Below are 20266 nucleotides of genomic sequence, written 5' to 3'. Positions count from 1 at the left end.
AACGCCACTGAGCAACAAAGAGATGAAAAAGGTTGCTATATGGATATTGGGGACAAAGGCAGAAGGTGAAACACTCTTCTAAGTCCATATGGAATATTCGAAAGTTTTATATAAAATTATATTTATATTCTAGAAAAAAATTATTAATTGTCATTTTTTTCGTCTGTTTGAGGGTGATGGGTATTTCATAAATGGGCCTTTGAAGGCCATGGTTCCAAAAGATCATGTTCCAAGCTGACCAACTTGACCTCAGCAAATGTGTAAATAAAATCAATTTCACCCATATAGGCTACTCTATTTGTCCAATTTTTTATAGCCTATATTTTGTTGTTATTTGTTATTTATTTATTTATTATGTGTATGCTGTTTAGTAAAATTATATTAAAAAGTAATATATGCATATTTTTCAAATAATAGTGTTTTTTTTCCTCTCGTTTTTTTTTGGTGGAAAAGGCGGTTATTGGGTACTCTTTCCGGTTTCAAGTAGATTGTGATATACCTCCCCTGTAGAAACACAGTTCTAATCTACCTTAGTGTTAATAAATAATAGGGATGGTCAAATATACATTATTTTGATTTTTTTTTTTTTACTTTTAAAACATGATACTAAGATTTTTTATATTGATCAAACGTGCTCGGAATACAAAGTTTCCAGTTCTGTGGCGGACGGATATATGACTGCAGTCCGGTCCGCGCAGCAGTCTCCGGCTCTCCGCAGTCCGCACCTTAACTGTCTGAATGCTGTCTTCGACTCGTGTCGCTGTCTCGCACTTGACAATCAAGGACTTGTAAGTATGTTGTAATATTGGTAATAATATAGTAAGTGATTCCCGAAATGTTATCATAAAGTTTTTTTTCGTTAGTCGCAGTTGGTCCAGTCAAGTCATCACTCAAATGTGTTTTCCTCTAAATGGACGTGTTAGCTAATCAACTAAGCTAGCTTAGTTGGCGCCAATAAGCCTCAAACCGGACTTTCTATGAGAAGACGTTTTAACATTTAATAATTTAAACCGACTAGTATTTTAATACTAACGTTACTTATTTTTTAGATACTATTCCATTAATTACTAGAACTTATTCATTAGCAACTATGTTTATTCTTTAGCTAACTTACTAGTCAGAACACAGTTCAATTAAAAATGTAAAATAAATAATCTTGCTAGTAACATTTGGAATAAGTATCTAATATAAAGGTACTTGTATTAAATAAGTACTAGTAGTAGCAAGTTAATAAGTACTAGTATCTAATTAATTGATAGTATTTAAGGAATAAGTAGTATCTATTGAATAAGTACTAGTCTATTGAATAAGTGTCTAAGGAATAAGTACTAGTATCTATTGAATAAGTACTAGGCTAGTGTCTAAGGAATAAGTACTAGAGTCTATTGAATAAGTAATGAATAAGTGGGGTGGTGATGGCGCAGTGGATAAGACACATGCCTTTGGTGTGAGAGACCCGGGTTCGAATCCACTGTGAGACACCAATGTGTCCCTGAGCAAGACACTTAACCCCTAGTTGCTCCAGAGGCGTGCGACCTCTGAAATATAGCAATTGTAAGTCGCTTTGGATAAAAGCGTCAGCTAAATGAATAAATGTAAATGTAAGTACTAGAGTCTATTGAACAAGTACTAGTGTCTAATGAATAAGTACTAGAGTCTAATGAATAAGTACTAGTGTCTAATGAATAAGTACTAGTGTCTAATGAATAAGTACTAGAGTCTAATGAATAAGTACTAGAGTCTAATGAATAAGTACTAGAGTCTAATGAATAAGTACTAGTATCTAATGAATAAGTACTAGTGTCTAATGAATAAGTACCAGTGTCTAATGAATAATTACTAGTGGCTATTGAATAAGTACTAGTATCTAATGAATAAGTACTAGAGTCTAATGAATAAGTACTAGAGTCTATTGAACAAGTACTAGTGTCTAATGAATAAGTACTAGTGTCTAATGAATAAGTACTAGTGTCTAATGATTAATTACTACTATCTAATAATAAGTACTAGTATCTAGTGAAATGAGACCCATGCTAAGTAATTCACCCCTTTCCTCTCTCTTTTATGTTCTGTGGCCAGGATCTCTCATTCATCAGTGCAGCTACCAAGAATAGTGAGTATTTGTCCTTTGTCTCAATGTTATTTCAACACAATTGGTCTCCAAAGTCAGATATATAATGTGTGTGTGTGTGTGTGTATATATATATATATATATATTAGAGGTGTAACGGTTCACAAAATGCACGGTACAGTTCAATACGATACACTTATGTAACGATTCGGTTAGTTTTCGAAACAGCAAAAAGAAATAAATGCCAGATAAATCTCCTTGATTAAATTTTTTTATTCTTTTTTTTTTTAAATTAAAACTAACATCATAAAGTATCAGGCATGAGTTCCGCTTACATTAGGTTTTTCATTTGGTGTTGGGCAATGGTGTGTAGGGCTGGGCGATATGGTATATCGACGATGTCTCGCAAATATCGCGATGTCGATTATAACAGTCTGTTACAGACGATAATCGCCAATGTCAAAAAATGACATATTTCACATAGCCCTATAGTTATACACGTATTTATTCACATGCAATAACATGAATGAAATGTTTTTTATAGACTAGTTAGTAGGACTAGGAATAGAAAATCGATTCTTCTTGATAGCATTCTTTAAGCGCAAGACACGAGAGAACGCGCCTGCATGCGCGCTGTTTTATGTGCTGTGCACTTTCACAAAGCGCGCCTCTCATATTGCACAGACAAAATATTTAATATTACTGGATTTCGTTATGACACTTTTAACTTTGTAATGGTTACAGATGGCTTATTTAAGAATGTGGAGAAAACGTAAAGCAGACATCAATGAACTTCTCCAGTCTGACGATAACAACGCGGTGACAATTGACAACGCAGTGACGACAAATGACAGAGAGGAAACAATCAATGATGATGGTGGAAGCAATACTGATGAACACAGCACCAGTGTTACCACTGATGGTTCAGACTTTGACACAGACACCGGAATGTGTGACTCTGATGTGGAGATTTTGAATCCCGAACCAGAGGTCGAAGTTAGAAACCTAGGCGATGACTTGCAAGAGTGGAGTACAAGACACCAAATTACTAATAGGTCCCTAAATGAATTATTGCAGATTCTAAGGGATCATGGACATGTACTCCCCAAAGATGCACGCACATTACTAGCTACTCCTCAATAGGGGTGGCACGATCCGCTTTTTTTTGCCTCCGATACCGATTCCGATACCTGGGACTGGCCCGATCCGATCCAATACTAAAATAATAATTAAAAAAACAGTACCAAATTACCTAATAAACTGTATCTGTATGCCTCACTGTGGGGAAGAGACTGGGATTATTCTTTTGTTAAAGGCATCAAAGCTTGACTTAAACATTATTTTCCTTACTTTGTAAAACAATACAGACAAAATATATACTATATAATTAAAATACATTTATTTTAAAATTTTAAGCGCAACTTTTTAATGAAGCAGCAACATATGATACATAGATTGGACAGAACAACTAAGGCTATCAATAAACTGCCATTGCGCAAAAGTATTGTAATATGGAAGGCTCCAATTCAGAGCGGCACGAAACCTTATGCGCATCCCGTGCGCAGAATGATGCGCTCGAAGCAACATGGAGTCACGGCGCGCAGTGCGTCGCATTGAAAAGTTCAAAGCACAAAAGTAAGATATACATGTATTTCTTTATTTATTCATTAGTTTGAGCCTTTTAACAGTTTTAAATTTCAGTTAATGTGCGTGTGAAGAGCAATTATATCGCTCTCTACTCCAGTGTTGTGATCACTGAGGAGTTGTGTTGTGATCTAACAGACACCCGGTTGAAAGTAACATGTGAAACTCCAGCACGTTAAAGTCCTTTTATGCAAACCATAGACCTTTATCTACATATCTACAGTATAATAATAGGAACATTGACTCATCTTGGAGAGAGTTTCATCGTGTTGACTGTTTTACCCGAGCGCGACGCGCTGTTTGAATGCTGAGAATGACTGACAGCCGCAGCGGAGGGAAGCACTTAGGTGAAGATTAATTTAACGATTTAAATCTGTACCTCACATTAAACTATATATAATGGCTTCAGAAATCTTGGAATACAGTACACGGAAACATTATAGTGCTTTATAATGTTTTTGTGCCTTTTGTGTTGTATAACAATAACATACGTAGGCTATACAATATCGGATCGGATTTGGATGGTCTCGTCTGGCGATACCCGATCTGGCAAATATTGCTAGTATCGGAGCAATACCGATACTGAGTATCGGATCGGCGCACCCCTACTCCTCAAGTCATTGACAGCCATTCAAAATGCAATGGACAGTATATATACTATGGCTTGGAGGGGGGCATTTCCCGTGTACTGTGTCAAAATGATGCTTTCAGACGTCAACACAGTACGGTCAGTTTGGATGTCAACATTGATGGACTACCAATCTTTAAAAGTAGTAAAGTCCAGTTCTGGCCAATACTGGTGACATTTAGCAATTTCAATCCATTTATTGTGGCATTATACTGCGGGGAAAGCAAGCCTGAGCCCCTTGATGAGTATCTCCATGACTTTTTGGAGGAGTTCAATAATCTCCAACAGAATGGCCTGGTGTTATGTGAGAAAAAGTATGCCATAAATATTCGTGCCTTTATCTGTGATGCACCGGCAAGAGCATATTTAAAATGCATTAAAGGTCATACTGCATATGACAGTTGTGAGAGGTGCCAAGTGAAAGGCCAGTATGTCGAAAGAAGAGTTGTCTTTAATCAGCTGACATCCACCGTGCGCACAGATGTAGCATTTAGTCAGATAGCGTATTCCCGCCATCAAAATGGGTCTAGCCCTTTAATATCTGCCGGGATACCCTGTGTCAGTGCCTTTGTTTTAGACTATATGCATATGATTTGCTTGGGTGTTGTTAGACGGCTGTTGGTGTATCTGACTAGAGGCCCAAAATTGTGTAGGCTCTCTGTGAGACAGAAAATTGAAATCTCACAAAAACTGAACATGCTACGAGGCCAGATGCCCAGCGAGTTTGCGCGACAGCCCCGTGGCCTTCAGGAGTTGGACAGGTGGAAAGCCACAGAGTTCCGTCAGTTTCTTCTTTACACGGGACCCATAGTTCTCAAAAATACTGTCTCCTCACAGCTGTATGCTCATTTTGTGACATTGACCGTGGCAGTATCCATCATGTTGGACTCAGATGACAGGACAAGAGCTGCCTATTTGGATTTTTCTGCTGAACTGATGAGGCACTTTGTGTCTAGCTGCCCTGCACTCTATGGAAAAACATTTTCTGTGTACAATGTGCATGCCCTGTTACACATCCATGAAGATGTCTCTCGTTTCAGGTGCTCTTTAAATGACATTTGTTGCTTTCCATATGAGAATTATTTGCAGCAGATCAAAAGATTGGTCAGGACTGGCCAAAGTCCATTAGCGCAGGTGTCCAAACGCCTGGTCGAAATCGATCATGCCCAGGGAAATTCCAGTGCAGGGCCAAAAGCGAAGCCCCAAATGTACATTTCAACAAAAAGGAGAGACAGCTGCTTCCTTCTGGACGATGAGAGTTTTGCTTTTGTTCAAGAGAGGAGGGGAGATGGGACGGTTGTTTGCGTTGTGGTAAAACAGAGACACACTGCCGACCTGTGTACATAGGGAATGGACATAGATTTCAAAGAAAAGAAGTCAAGGAAACAGACATCGGACGAAAAGTAGCCTGTCTATCTTTCAACAATGGCTCTGTCATGATTCCTCTGCGGCATGGCATTGAACATTCATGTTGAAGATTGGCAAGTCATAAAGTGCATTGGGTATATACTGGGTATGTATATATATGAAATGTGTATTTCTCAACTCAATCTAGAAACAAGCAACAACTAAATGCACTGTTTTCAAATTAAAATAATATTTATTTATTTTCTAAAATATTGACATCTTTACATTACTGTAGTCTTGTTATTTGTCTCAATAGTACAACAGTAAAAAATAAATGTCATATTTACCTGTGCCCCTACTGTCTAAGGCTGGACATATACCGAAACTGAATTCAGTTATCAAACACTCTGCACTGCATAAATTATAAATGAAATATAGACTAATCCTTATTAAAGCTACAAAAGTTTTTTAGTCAAGAGCAGTGAGTAATTTTCACTGTTTTCTTTGTACTTTGTTTCATAGTCTTTCTTGACATTGCGATTGTGATATATATATATTTTTTTATTTTTTATTATATTGTTTTTTGTTGCAGGTTATGCTTTTCATCAGAGCTGTGTGGAATGAAAATGGGAAGGAAATGGAGGGGACCATCCCTGATGCCTGGGTTAACGTTGCTGAAAAAACCCTTCGATGGCCAAAGACGAGGGTAAAATATTGTTTCGACAACCATGTGGCTCCTAAGGAGGATTGGGAAACTTTCCCATTGGTGAAAGTGAAATTTACCGCAGGTAACCTCTTATATTTTGATGCAAATCTGAGAAGTTATGTGATTATACATTGATATAAGCTTTGATGACATGCATGCTGTCTTTGTAGAAAGTCTCCGTGAGTGTGAAGAACATGATCACACCAGCCAAGCTGAACAATTTGAAGATGAAGATGAAGACGGAGAGGTTGTAGTGCAAAAGAGAAAGAAAAAAACTAAAACTTTTGAAGATTTTGTTGAAGGTATGTCCCCATCATTGGTTGAATAGTGAAAACATGCAAACTCATGTTACAATTGACCCTTCGCAGGGAGCTTGATTGACAGGTGATCTGACCAATCATACTTCGCCATCCGCCTTTTTCTCCGACAAAGCAGTCAGGAGAGATAGTAGATTAACATGGGATGATTTGAACTTGAGAAACGGAGTGTACTGACGCCTTTCCGCGGTTAAAACAACTTTCCTTCTGATGTTCATTCATGTTTATGCTAGAATGGAGAGATGATCGGTTCACAAGCAGCTTTAATTGATGCTCTACAGCGATCTGTCACGACACATTAAAGAGCCACAAAACGATAATTATTGTTTACATTTATTTAAAAAAATGACCAAGTTTGTAAGGTGAGACTTTGTTTAATATGTTTAATATCAAAAGTAACCTGGTCTGTCCTGTCTGTCAGCGTGTTGTCAGTCTCCTGTCTGCTCTGCGATGTGTTTTTAACTGTGTGAGAACATGAGAGCGGCATAGCTTGTTGGTACATGGCGACAGTAACTAAGGGGTCTTTTCGAACAGTCAACTGTAACGTGTTTTAATATTCAAAGGATCTGACCTGTCTGAGGTGTCTACTGAGGGGGAGGATAAAGAAGAGAGAAAAGGAGGTACAGAAATGTTTCTTGTGGCATTAATTTAATGTGCATTGAAAGGTTGCCTGTGCTTAATAACAAAATTAGGTAAACTGTAGGTTAATTTGTTTTATACCCCTTATTTACTGATAAGATGCCAGTCCTATAATTCCAGTCTTTCCCACCCCACCAATCAAAATTTCAAAAAATGGTGAGTTGTTGCTTAGATGACCATGCACATTTTAACCAGATTCAAATTTTAAGTTATTTGTGATTGTATTAAACTATGTCTGTCTTTGTTGTCAGTGGGCCGTGACAGATCAAATAGTGGTGAGTAGAGCTGTCAATCTTCCAATTTAATACCATTCAAATTTCATTTTTCTTTTAATATTCAAATATTTATTGCTCATTTATTGATTGTGATGTTCCTGAGAATACAGCTATTAGGTAATATATGAAGTCGAGGCTAACTGACAGCTGTAGGGCAGCTAACAATAACTTTAGCTGTCTCCATGAAGCTCCCAGCTAAGCTTCTTTAAGTCGCAATGTAGTGAGGAAAAAATAATTAGCTGACTAATGATAACTGTCAGGATACAGGCACGGAGACAGAGGTAAGTGAATCCAAACACAGCTTTATTGAACGTGACACAAGTGCAAAGGTGAGTATCCTCAAAGTTCAGGTGCAGATTCGGTGAAGATCACTACGTGCGGGGCAGATTACAGGTGAGCAGGTCCTCTTCAGGTTAACTGATGTCAAGCAGTTACAGATCTCGTATACTTGTCTTTTCTCTTTCAGATGTCATCGTGGGAGAGACAACTTCACCCAGGTCTGCGGGCCGCGACAGGTCAACTAGTGGTGAGTTTATACATTTCATTGCTAAATATTGCAGGCAAGTCACTAGGACTATTGATCATGACTGACTGAAGATTCTGCTCTGCGATGTTTAGGTTCACCCAGGTCTGCGGGCCGCGACAGGTCAACTAGTGGTGAGTTTATACATTTCATTGCTAAATATTGCAGGCAAGTCACTAGGACTATTGATCATGACTGACTGAAGATTCTGCTCTGCGCTGTTTAGGTTCACCCAGGTCTGCGGGCCGCGACAGGTCAACTAGTGGTGAGTTTATACATTTCATTGCTAAATATTGCAGGCAAGTCACTAGGACTATTGATCATGACTGACTGAAGATTCTGCTCTGCGCTGTTTAGGTATAGCCAGGTCTGCGGGCCGCGACAGGTCAACTAGTGGTGAGTTTATACATTTCATTGCTAAATATTGCAGGCAAGTCACTAGGACTATTGATCATGACTGACTTAAGTTTCTGCTCTGCGTTGTTTAGGTATAGCCAGGTCTGCGGGCCGCGACAGGTCAACTAGTGGTGAGTTTAACATTTCATTGCTAAATATTGCAGGCAAGTCACTAGGACTATTGATCATGACTGACTGAAGATTCTGCTCTGCGCTGTTTAGGTATAGCCAGGTCTGCGGGCCGCGACAGGTCAACTAGTGGTGAGTTTATACATTTCATTGCTAAATATTGCAGGCAAGTCACTAGGACTATTGATCATGACTGACTGAAGGTTCTGCTCTGCGCTGTTTAGGTTCACCCAGGTCTGCGGGCCGCGACAGGTCAACTAGTGGTGAGTTTATATATGTGACCAGTCACGGAAACTAGGGACACAAGTCGGTTCTGGGGCATTTTGAGTTATTCATAGATTCTGAGAGTGTAATATCCAAGCTTTCCAACGATGTGTAACATGTGGAAATCTGATAATATTTGGAGAAGTTGTGGCCATTTTAAAGTAGGCACTTAAAAAAGCTCAAAGAGGAGAAAACGAGCTCTAAAGATTGTGCAGTTCTCACCTGTCTCTGCTGCTGGGGGTGACAATAGGGCTCATTTACATCTCATTTAGATAAGCCATACCCCCTGTAAAGCTCCTCCATGTGCTTTACAGCTTTTTTTACACTTCGAATGAGTGCACTTCTGCCGCACTAGGCGAAAAACAATTGTGCTGCCCCTCTATTTGCAACGTACCAGCAACAACACACAAAGACCAATAATGCCATATAGCCTGCATATAACACGAAACCAGCAACAACACATAAAGACCAATATGCCATATACATATAACGCAAAACCAGCAACAACACACAAAGACCAATATGCCATATAGCCTGCATATAACGCAAAACCAGCAACAACACACAAAGGCCAATATGCCACATACATACAGTATAACGCAAAACCAGCAACAACACACAAAGACCAATATGCCATATACATATAACGCAAAACCAGCAACAACAAACAAAGACCAATAAGCCATAGGCCTACATATAGCGCAAATAGTGCGCAACGCTCGTGTGCCCAAAATGTCAACAATATTAAAGTTTATGTAGGAGGCAAATGCCTGCTGGCATTTTTCTTTAAGCAGTCATTTCTGCAATTTTCCAAATAATCACATTTCACCTCCTCAAATTACTGTTGCAAATCTCTTTACACCACTTTCTTATGTGCGTATACACACACAAATGAAATGTCCGCAAGCACATTATATCATCAGCAGGTTCAGCATCTTAAATAACGACTAAAGAGCAAATGAAGCTTAACTTACATTTCAGAAACACGCACGGCAGGCCTTCATCGCAGCAAAGGTCTTAACTGCATCCTCTATTTCGATTCTCCGTCACATATGAAACAGCCAGCCACCGCTGTCAGCGAGCCGAGCCGCCGTATTGAAGCACTGAGGGCGCGCGCGCTGCGCCCATACCTCCGGTTCAGTTTCCCGAGCCCACGAAGTGCGGCGAAAACATTTTCGGTGTAACTGCCAGACGGTTCATCTCGTCTGCGACAATCTTTGCGGCATCCATCTTCATTGAATTTTGATATCAGAGAGAGCCGGCCAGAGCACAGCATAATAAGTAGCCATGTGGTTGACTTGGAGGGCGGGGGCAAAAGCGTCGGGTTATTCAGTATGGAAATACACACAGACAATGACACGCCACGCCCCTACTGCATGCTAGAATCTCCGAAAACAAGCCGATTTCAACCTCAAAATGTAAGCTTTTAAATATACCAATACTGCTATCTCAAACATGGAGAGGCTTCTTCGTGATTTCAATTAACAGATTCTCCAAAAAATTGAAAATCACCTATTTTGAAAAAAAACTCTTCTTTCTCATTTTGCTCGAAAGTTGTGCTGCCGACTTGTGTCCCTGGTTTCTGTGACGGGTCACATATTTCATTGCTAAATATTGCAGGCAAGTCACTAGAACTATTGATCATGACTGACTGAAGATTCTGCACTGCGTTGTTTAGGTATAGCCAGGTCTGCGGGCCGCGACAGGTCAACTAGTGGTGAGTTTATACATTTCATTGCTAAATATTGCAGGCAAGTCACTAGGACTATTGATCATGACTGACTGAAGATTCTGCTCTGCGCTGTTTAGGTTCACACAGGTCTGCGGGCCGCGACGGGTCAACTAGTGGTGAGTTTATATATTTCATTGCTAAATATTGCAGGCAAGTCACTAGGACAATTGATCATGACCTACTGAAGATTCTGCTCTGCGTTGTTTAGGTATAGCCAGGTCTGCGGGCCGCGACAGGTCAACTAGTGGTGAGTTTAACATTTCATTGCTAAATATTGCAGGCAAGTCACTAGGACTACTGATCATGACTGACTGATGTTTCTGCTCTGCGTTGTTTAGGTATAGCCAGGTCTGCGGGCCGCGACAGGTCAACTAGTGGTGAGTTTAAAATTTCATTGTTATATTATCAATCAGGATGCAGGCAACTAAAACTATTGACTATTGGTTTGGGTTGCACAGGTTCGTCCAGGTCCAGGTCTAGGTCCGTCGGCCGGGAAAGTTCAAGTGGTCGTGAGTATTGCCAGCTACATTTGGCTTGTCTTAATGAATATCAAATCAGCATAGGTCATTATCACTAATGATAATGGATACATTTGGGTTGCACAGGTTCATACAGGTCCAGGTCTAGGTCCGTGGGCCGGGACAGTTCAAGTAGTCGTGAGTATTGCCAGTTACATTTGGCTTGTCTTATTGAATATCATATTAGCATGAGGAATACTATTGCTACTGGACTGACTAATGTTGGTGGTTTGGATTTCTCAGGTGTATCCAGGTCCCAAGCCGTGGAGAGCAGGTCCTTAGATGGTGAATGTCATTGGTTGTATCACTCAATGAGGCACATTGCACATATGTTCTAAACATATTGATTGCTTCACACACTTTTTTCTTTCCTGCTTAGGTCTTTCACATGCAAGGCCCATTTGCAATAGGGCTGTGCCAACCACATTCCCCCTGTCAGAAGCGAGTAAGTACAAAAATATTTTCATGTGAAACCCAGACTAATATGTATTATAACATTGCATTCTCTTTGTAACTGTTTGGTAAATCAGACTTCAGGTTTTCATCTTGTTGCTTTGCCATTTATGACATTTGGTCTAGAACTATCTCTTAATAAAATTGTTCTTTAATGAAAATGATTTGTCAAATACAGGGTTAAGGTTTCCCTGTTGAATAAAGTGTTAAGTAACTAATTGAATAGTCATTCATTTTTCAGGGATTGCTAGAGAGCACTCTTTTAGTGAAAGGCTGAAATGCCTTGCTGTTACCAGAGAACCATGATTATCCTCCTAAGACCCGAGTTTTGGTCAGAGGTGGAAAGTCCAGGGGTCAGAAAGTAAAAGTCCTGCCACATTTTTGTTCCACCCACAGCAAAAACTCCAGTGTTAAATGAACTTTACTGGGAGTTTATTTGGATCCAGACTCAAGAGTCTTAAAGTTAATGAGATAATTAAGTGAATAATTAAGTGATGATTGAGCATTATTGGAGACACCTGATGATAACAAGCAGAATCACTGAAGGAGAACGTCACATTTTTTAAGTCACCATTATGGCGATTAGTGTCTGCTTTAGTTGGACTCTTGACCCTTATATCATTAACTTTAGATGTTGTTTGGCTACTGTACATGAGTTATAACAGCCAGACAAACAACAAGGAAAGCTGATGCGCTGGGGTTGGTTATGTTTTGACATAATCATCATTTGTCACAAAACTCATTTGTAGAGTTTAACCTTTTGATTACACAGTATAACATTTTCAGAAATTTAAATATTGTCCAAAAGATTTTTTAAAAGCTGTTCTATTCTAAATACTTTATGGGCACACACAGACATCAAGAATCAGCCTGTGATTCTCAACAATGGTGACAATTATATAGCATGTTGCAGTGCATTCTGGGTGCCACCAATCAAAACTCATTCATGGCTCCCATCATGCATTGCGGTATGAATAAATTATGATCTGAATTGTCTTAGTCATTTCCTTTTCCTAATTGAATATTCTGTTTGTCACCATTGTTGAGATTCATACACTGAATCTTGATGTCTGTGTGTGCCTAAAAGAAAGATTTTTATTTATTTATCAGAACAACGTTTAAGATATCATTTGGTTTATTTTGAAAAATCTGGATCTAATGTTATAGAATCACTGTGGTGCTGTTATGATCATTATACATTTAAGTCAGAGAGTAGGCTTTAAATGAGTTCAGTGATTCAGGTCAAATGATGATTATGTCTAAACATGATCTACAACATCTGATCTGATCTGATGTCTTTGTTCATCCAGCTGTTAAAACAGCCAAACAAAATCTTTAGTTAAACATTTAAAGGTCACCTGCCCAACTAAAGCAAACACTGATCACCATAACGGTGACTAAAATATAGATTTTCTCCTTCAGTGATTCTGCTAGTTAACATCTGGTGTCATCACTCAATTATTCACTTAATTATCTCATTAACTTTAACACTCTTGAGTCTGGATCCAAATAAACTCCCAGTAAAGTTCATTTAACACTGGAGTTTTTGCTGTGGGTGGAATAAAAATATGGCAGGACTTTTACTTTCTGACCCCTGGACTTTCCACCTCTGCACAGAATTAAGTATTATGCTGCACACAACCAATAATGTTATGTCCACGTATGTGGACAACCAGGTCTTAGGAGGTTAAAGTGAGTAATCATTTTTTTCTTAATTTCTCATTATTGCCAGAATTCCAGAAAATAGTGGTGACCAAGCTGGTGGCTCTAACTGATGAGGTCAAAAAACTCCAGAGGAGCTTACCTAAGTCTGGGATTGATATAAGCAAGATTGACACCTTGGAAGAGTTCGAGAGGGAGGAGGCTTCTCTTCTGGAGAAAAACAAATTTGAAACCTTGGTAAAATATTTTTCAACCTCTTCCAATAGGGGGTTTATGCGGTGCACTAAGTGTTCTAACCGAAAAACAGGTCTAATCATTTCCGCTTTTCACTTCAGTACACATCTGCAGCTGTAGGTGATCTCTTAGGTAACTTAAGTTTAGCTTATTATAATACAATTTTTATTTCTGATCAAACTTTATTGTACTTCTTTTAATTTAAATGTTGTAATGTTAAAATATCAGAAATGGCAACATCCCAACAGCAGGAGTTTTTGCTGTGTGCCAAGCTGCGAGTCAGTCAGGGTGATTCGGGTCCGAAAGATTAGGCGTGTTAATTTCGTTATAAGGAGACACACCACTGACTGCAGTCGGCATTTTGTGCCAGAAGATATATGAAACACAGTAATACAGATCATATTGATACATTTCAATATCGTTCTAGCAAATTCTATCTGAATTTTGTATTTTTCCTGCTGATACAATGTTTTGGAAAGTGATATTAGAGTTAAACAAATCATTCAATTATCTCAAGACTAGACATATAATTTTCAAAATTGACAGTTTTTCAGGGCAGCAAACAATTGGACCACACTGGTTGAACTTTTTTCTCTATCCGTACAATGTTCTCAATTTTTTACCCTTGATATATTTGCATGTGTTTTTTTTATTATAGGTTTGTCAGCTGGCAAGAGTCAGGGGGAAAGATGTAAAGGACTGCACGCACAAAGTGATGGACAGGTATTTATTTACACATTAACTTAACAGACACAGGTCTTTAGACATTTGACCAGAACAGTTTTTCATGTTAGTTCAGCTCTGCTTTGGTTTTCTTGTGTCCCCATTTTTATTTTTCATTTGGTGCTTGATTTGGGGGTTTGGTTTAGTTGATGTTTTAAGTAAGGAGCAGGACTGTGCACTTGGGCACAGTGAACGCACAGTAAGGCTGACGATGGTTAATTTATGCAGCCCTTTGTCCATCTCAGCCAAGCAAGAGGTCTGATGTAGAGATCTGTATGGTTATATTGTATAGTGTTGTTTTCAGTGGAAGGTAAAAATAGTATGGCTGTGCATAATGCCAATGCTCTATCAAAATCGCTGTTTGTTTTTTTGTCATTTATTTTGAATTCCTGCCGAAAAAAGTTTTAAAAAATTCAACTTATATGAGAAACGCAGCCTGCGGTCACCATGCATGGACAATCATGCTACATGTGTGTGTGTGTGTGTGTGTGTGTGTGTGTGTGTGTGTGTGTGTGTGTGTGTGTGTGTGTGTGTGTAAGTAATAATTGCATATTATTTTTGTCTTGGATTGGATTTAGGCTCTTCACCAATCAGCTGATGACCTTTTTTAATATGAAGGGGAAGGGCAAAAAGGATAAAATTGGAATTGAAGACAAGAAATTGTTTTCAGCAATAAAAGGTAAGCTTCAATATTATGGCAATTTAAAAAAAAAAGTGTATAATATGTATATGTATGTGTGTGTGGAATGCTGAATATCAGGCTTGATGTAAGTTGACTTGATTTAATAACCATTTCATTTAATCGAGTACTCAAATTTTCATCTATGTATACTATGTATCTGTGCTGCAAGCTAGACCACAACAGTGGCGTTTGTTATTTATTTTACATGTGGATTTTTTTGCTTTGATTTTAGCTGCAGTCATGAAATGGGACCCAGCTGCTACAGAGGCCCAAATAAAGTCTGCTGCAGCAGATCATTTGAAACATGCTCCCGGGAGAGTCGGGGGTGGTGGCTTCAAATAAATATATTGTGGACCTAATAGCAGCCACATTTTGTTAATTGTTTACTGTTTTAACAACATTTTATAGTACTATTATTTATAACTTTACTGTTCTGGCAGTAATACAGTTTTGTTGTGTTAATTTATTCTTTACTGTTCTGGTATATAAGTTTGGGTAAAATTAGTAATAAAAATATATTTTGAGATTTAAATCATTGTTTTCTTCGAGTGATCAGTTTGGTTTACAGGAAAATAGTAGGCAGTTTATTAAAATTATATTGATAAGATAAAACAAATGCAAGACTAGTATATACACTACACAGTTATTCAATTGAATATTCAATATTATCAATATTCTTTCAAATCTAATTTAGATCTGTGTCTGCAGTTTCATGACACGACAAATTAGTAACTGGGTTTTTCTTAGAACTAACTCTGCCACTATTTTGAAGTAAACATTTTTTAAAGTTGGATCCTTCCAAATATTCACAGATGGGATTTTCATGTCAGTATGGGTCTTAACAGTCTTTGACATTTCTACTAAAGAAAACGTGTCTAATATTTATTCTGCCTTTAGATGTCTTAACAATTATGTCTGTAGCACGTCTTTAATTGACGTCTAAACAATGTCCAGTAAAGACGTATAAAAAACTTTCATTCTGGCTCCTGTGAGGACGTCTTCTGGATGTCTAACAATTATGTCTGTAGCACGTCTTTAATTGACGTCTAAAAAATATCCAGTAAAGACATATAAAAAACTTTAATTCTGGCTCCTGTGAGGACGTCTTCTGGATGTCTAACAATTACGTCTGTAGCACGTCTTTAATCGACGTCTAAACAACGTCCTGAAAAGACGTATAAAAACGTTCATTCTGGCTCCTGTGAGGACGTCTTCTGGATGTCTAACAATTACGTCTGTAGCACGTCTTTAATTGACGTCTAAACAACGTCCTGAAAAGACGTATAAAAACGTTCATTCTGGCTCCTGTGAGGACGTCTTCTGTATGTCTAACAATTATGTCTGTAGCAAGTCTTTAATTGACGTCTAAACAACGTCCTGAAAAGATGTATAAAAAACTTTCATTCTGGCTCCTGTGAGGACGTCTTCTGGATGTCTAACAATTACGTCTTTTAGACGTATTCTAGACGACTTTATGCTCGCTGGGTAAGAGTGATCATTTATGTGAAAATCAAAAGTATAAGTGTGGTGATATGACTTAAAATTTGCTGTACTATTATTGTCATTATTATGATTGATTAATCTGTTATCAGAGAATGATAAAAGGGGGAATTGTGGAAATTTTGATATTCATTTATCTGATATTGCAAAGGAATGCAGCATGTTATAAGGAAAAAATTAAGTGGATGTCGAAAATCCCCAAAATGATTTCCATTACATTAGAGTAGATGTTAAAACTTCATGCTGATTTGTACTCGGCTTTCGCCAAGATAAGCACCAAGTAAGACATAGCTTTACAGTAACCTATGCTTCTCCATCCATTTACGCTTCTTCCCATATGGTGATGTAAATCTTTTAACAACATTCAGTTTTACATTAAATTAGCTCAAATTATATATAGGAAATTTTAATAATTAATCATGAATATGATTAATATATTGCATATTACAGTTAAATTATCGAAGTTGAAAATAGATTGATTGTATATGAATGATCAATCACAACGAATTATAATTCCTCATTCATATATCAATGGTCCATTTCCAGATTGATTATATGAGATAACCTTTAATGGAATTAATTTAGCTATCGAACTGTTTGTCCAGCAAACGGCAATAAGATTAACTTATCAACTTCTCAACAAAGTTATCCATTCTTATAAACTCCAAGAAATATCAATTTTCTGGCCGTGAACATTAGTCGAATTTTATAAACACAGGAAAATTACTCAACGTAGTCAATAATAAAACCTTTTGTAGCTAGGATCAACATCTCATTGACTTTGTAAAATGTAGCATTTTAAACAGAAGCAATCAAGAATATAATGGTTTTAATAATTGGACTAATAATACATCAAACTACAGTTCACACAGAATATATATGTGTATACACCCGAAACAAACAAAACGAAAAACAATACAAACACGAATTAAAAAAGGATGAGAGAGGAAGATATAAATGAGAGAGAGAGAGAGAGAGAGAGAGAGAGAGAGAGAGAGAGAGATCCATAGGATCACAGGATGGCAAAATTCACCTGGACATTTGAACCTTTAAGAGACAACACGGAAAAACACAGTCTTAATGCTCTAAAATCTTGGTAACTCAAATAGACTTGCATAGTTCTCATGTGTCTGAGCCCTGTTGCGTGTGTGAGCGGCTGGTCTTTGTGTGTTCCGTTGGATCGTCACGTGCTTTGCTGCGGTCTGGAGCGCGCAGTTTCAAAGAAGGCTTAAAGGTCTTTGACGTAAATTACCAGATAAATAATACACACTAAGTTCATTTCTGGGGAAATGAACAAAGGAAAACAAACTCAAGCAAAAGGAAAGAAGAGGAAAGATCCCCCCGGAGCGGGGGAATCACGAATATGAAGGTTACATCGGATCGAAGGAGGTAAGAGAGAAGAACCAGCGATGATGAGGTGCTTGGTGCGTCTTCTTTAAAGACACTTCGGTTCACGCCTCCTCTGGCGTGAATGCACCAATCAGCTGGGAGAAAAGTGTGCGGATAAGTGTTCCTTTGTTCCCTCGAGCCCGACTTTGCATGTTTCATGACAGTGATGTAAAAACGCGTTAAATTTTACTCCAGAGATAATAAAACATAGTAGCATACATTTTACGGTTTGTACCCATATATATATGGTTTTGTCAGATCAAGACGATTCTAAAGGTATGACGAACGACATATAAACATTATAGGAAAACACAGTTACATTAAAAATACATCTAAAGGAGCCTCTGTTCATTTAGAATTACAATACGATCACATCTAACCCCAATGGAACATGGGCAAACATAAAAACATATCGAATATATCATAGTACAAGTCTCTCAATGAGAAGATTGGAGAAAAGTCCTTATGTGTGTGTGTGTGTGTGTGTGTCTGTATCAGAGTTCAATCAGCGTTTCCTCGGGGAATTCTGTGTGTGTGCGTCTTTTTTGAGTTAATGAGTTTAACACAAAGTACTCTGTTCGTTTGTTTGGGATGTGCCATGACAAGGGGGGGAGTTTGAATTTTTTTTCATTGTTAGAGAATCATTAACTTAATTAAAGGAGCTGTGTCTGCAAATTAGACTCCAGTAATTTAATCAAATAGCCGACGTGATCAACTGGTTTGTGCTACAGTTCCCCCCTTGATGGTTCGGCAGGACCCGTGTGGGTGGGCCTCGTCGAACCATCACGATCACAGATGGCAGGTGAATCACGCAGGCAGGATACTGCAGGTGGCTGTTAGGACTGAAGGCTCAGCTCGATGAGCGGGGAGTCTTCCTTCCGAGGGCCCCTCCGGAACCCTCCAGACACGGCTTTTGTGAGCTTGACTGTAGAGGCTCCCGTCTCGTTGATTCGTCGGAATGCATACGGCAGTGTCAGCGGCGGTCCATGCTTGGACGACAGGTGAAGCGTTCAGGATGGGCATTCTGGACAATGCTTGGAGGACTGTGTCAAGGGGAGCGATGTCGATGATCTGTGACCCCCCTTCCTGAATCCATTTTTCCAGTTCTGGATTTAGGGTGAAATCGTGGTTCTTGAAGAAGGATGGGATTTCCAGTTCTGATTCGTACTCATTGCTTGGAAGATGGTACAATGCCAGGTCATCTAGGTGGAGGATGGCACCTTTCGGTACTTGAATCCACATGCTCTGGTTGAGCAAGGTGACACGGGTGGCAGTGTCATGTTGGTCGTAGGTGAGTGTAGCTGTGCGCACAGGAGTGTTAACGAGCCACCTGTCGCCTACAATCTCTGCTTGCGTCTCGGTGACTTGAGTGCGAGGTTTGGCCTCAGCAGGGCAGCGTGTGTAGCTGGCCATTGATCGCAACCCGCAGATTCCATCAGTGTTGTCTCTGAGGAAGGGTTTGCTAGGACAGAGATAATGAATGTCTTTAGTCAAGGTGCACATGTGCAGGTTCGGGGCCAGGTGCATTTGTAGAGAGTCAATTGGCATGGTGATGGCGGAAGCCAGCATGGTTTCTACAAGGATTAAGGGTATCAGGTACGGTGGAATTCTACCCATGGCTAGGCTGTCAATGGAGGAGCTCACCTCCCTCAGCATGTCTGTCATCAGGGCTGTGACCAGCTGAGTTTGGGCATGATTTCCATTACACGAGAGTAGATGTTAAAACTTCATGCTGATTTGTACTCTGCTTTCGCCAAGATAATCACCAACTAAGACGTAGCTTTACAGTAACCTATGCTTCTCCATCCATTTACGCTTCTTTCCATCTGGTGTTAATATTGCGCGTCAGCACACACAACGGCTGCAACCACAGTGCGGTCCCCCCATAACAACCCTCTGGATTGAGCGGAGTAGGGAACATCTCTAGGGTCTTCAAGTGGGCACCTTCCGTCCTCAGTGTTTCGTCGACTAGCCCACGACACCTCAAGAGGGCTCGACAGTGACTCTGGCGTCCCAGAGTCACCCCCCTCCGTCCCCCACTCAACTCAGCCCAGCTTACTGACCTCTACTTCCCTCTTGCTGCTGAGACCTAACCACAATCTCACAATCTCTCCGCAACCCAACCATACGCGCCAACCCGTTTGACTAAGGCTGTCGAGCCCCACTGGTGCGTTAATATGCAGTTTCAGTGGCAACGGTTCCGTATGGCATACCACCTACCACAAAACACAATATCTGCCCAACCACCCGTCATTCACGCAATATACACAGGAACGTAATGACTGTAAATACTATACAACCTATACAAATAAACCAACAGTTGCTGCTGAGACCTAACCACAATCTCACAATCTCTCCGCAACCCAACCATACGCGCCAACCCGTTTGACTAAGGCTGTCGAGCCCCACTGGTGCGTTAATATGCAGTTTCAGT

General features: G+C 39.2%; 1 protein-coding gene across 1 annotated transcript; it reads left to right on the top strand.

The window, feature by feature from the left end:
• Positions 1–3639: 3639 nt before the first annotated feature.
• LOC143718616 (uncharacterized) lies at positions 3640–15475 on the top strand. Its single transcript, XM_077209638.1, has 21 exons — positions 3640–3706; positions 6283–6478; positions 6567–8153; positions 8246–8284; positions 8377–8415; positions 8508–8546; positions 8639–8677; positions 8769–8807; positions 8900–8938; positions 10618–10656; positions 10749–10787; positions 10880–10918; positions 11010–11048; positions 11130–11180; positions 11277–11327; positions 11433–11474; positions 11569–11634; positions 13375–13541; positions 14197–14261; positions 14840–14940; positions 15176–15475. Exons 3-21 carry the CDS (start codon positions 8048–8050, stop codon positions 15283–15285), a joined length of 1149 nt encoding a protein of 382 aa, XP_077065753.1. The 5' UTR covers positions 3640–3706; positions 6283–6478; positions 6567–8047; the 3' UTR covers positions 15286–15475.
• Positions 15476–20266: the final 4791 nt, after the last annotated feature.

This window comes from Siphateles boraxobius, unplaced genomic scaffold, assembly GCF_051911475.1.
Source record: "Siphateles boraxobius isolate OS27281-9 unplaced genomic scaffold, OSU_SipBor_1 61, whole genome shotgun sequence".
Taxonomy (NCBI): domain Eukaryota; kingdom Metazoa; phylum Chordata; class Actinopteri; order Cypriniformes; family Leuciscidae; genus Siphateles; species Siphateles boraxobius.
This window is presented reverse-complemented; position numbering and strand designations above follow the sequence as displayed.

Excerpts from the sequence above, each read along its gene's own strand:
- LOC143718616 (XM_077209638.1), top strand. The coding sequence starts at position 8,048 with ATGTCAAGCAGTTACAGATCTCGTATACTTGTCTTTTCTCTTTCAGAT. Across the intron at positions 8,939-10,617 it reads CCGCGACAGGTCAACTAGTG|GTATAGCCAGGTCTGCGGGC; the intron begins GTGAGTTTATAT and ends TGCGTTGTTTAG. Across the intron at positions 11,475-11,568 it reads GGAGAGCAGGTCCTTAGATG|GTCTTTCACATGCAAGGCCC; the intron begins GTGAATGTCATT and ends TTTCCTGCTTAG.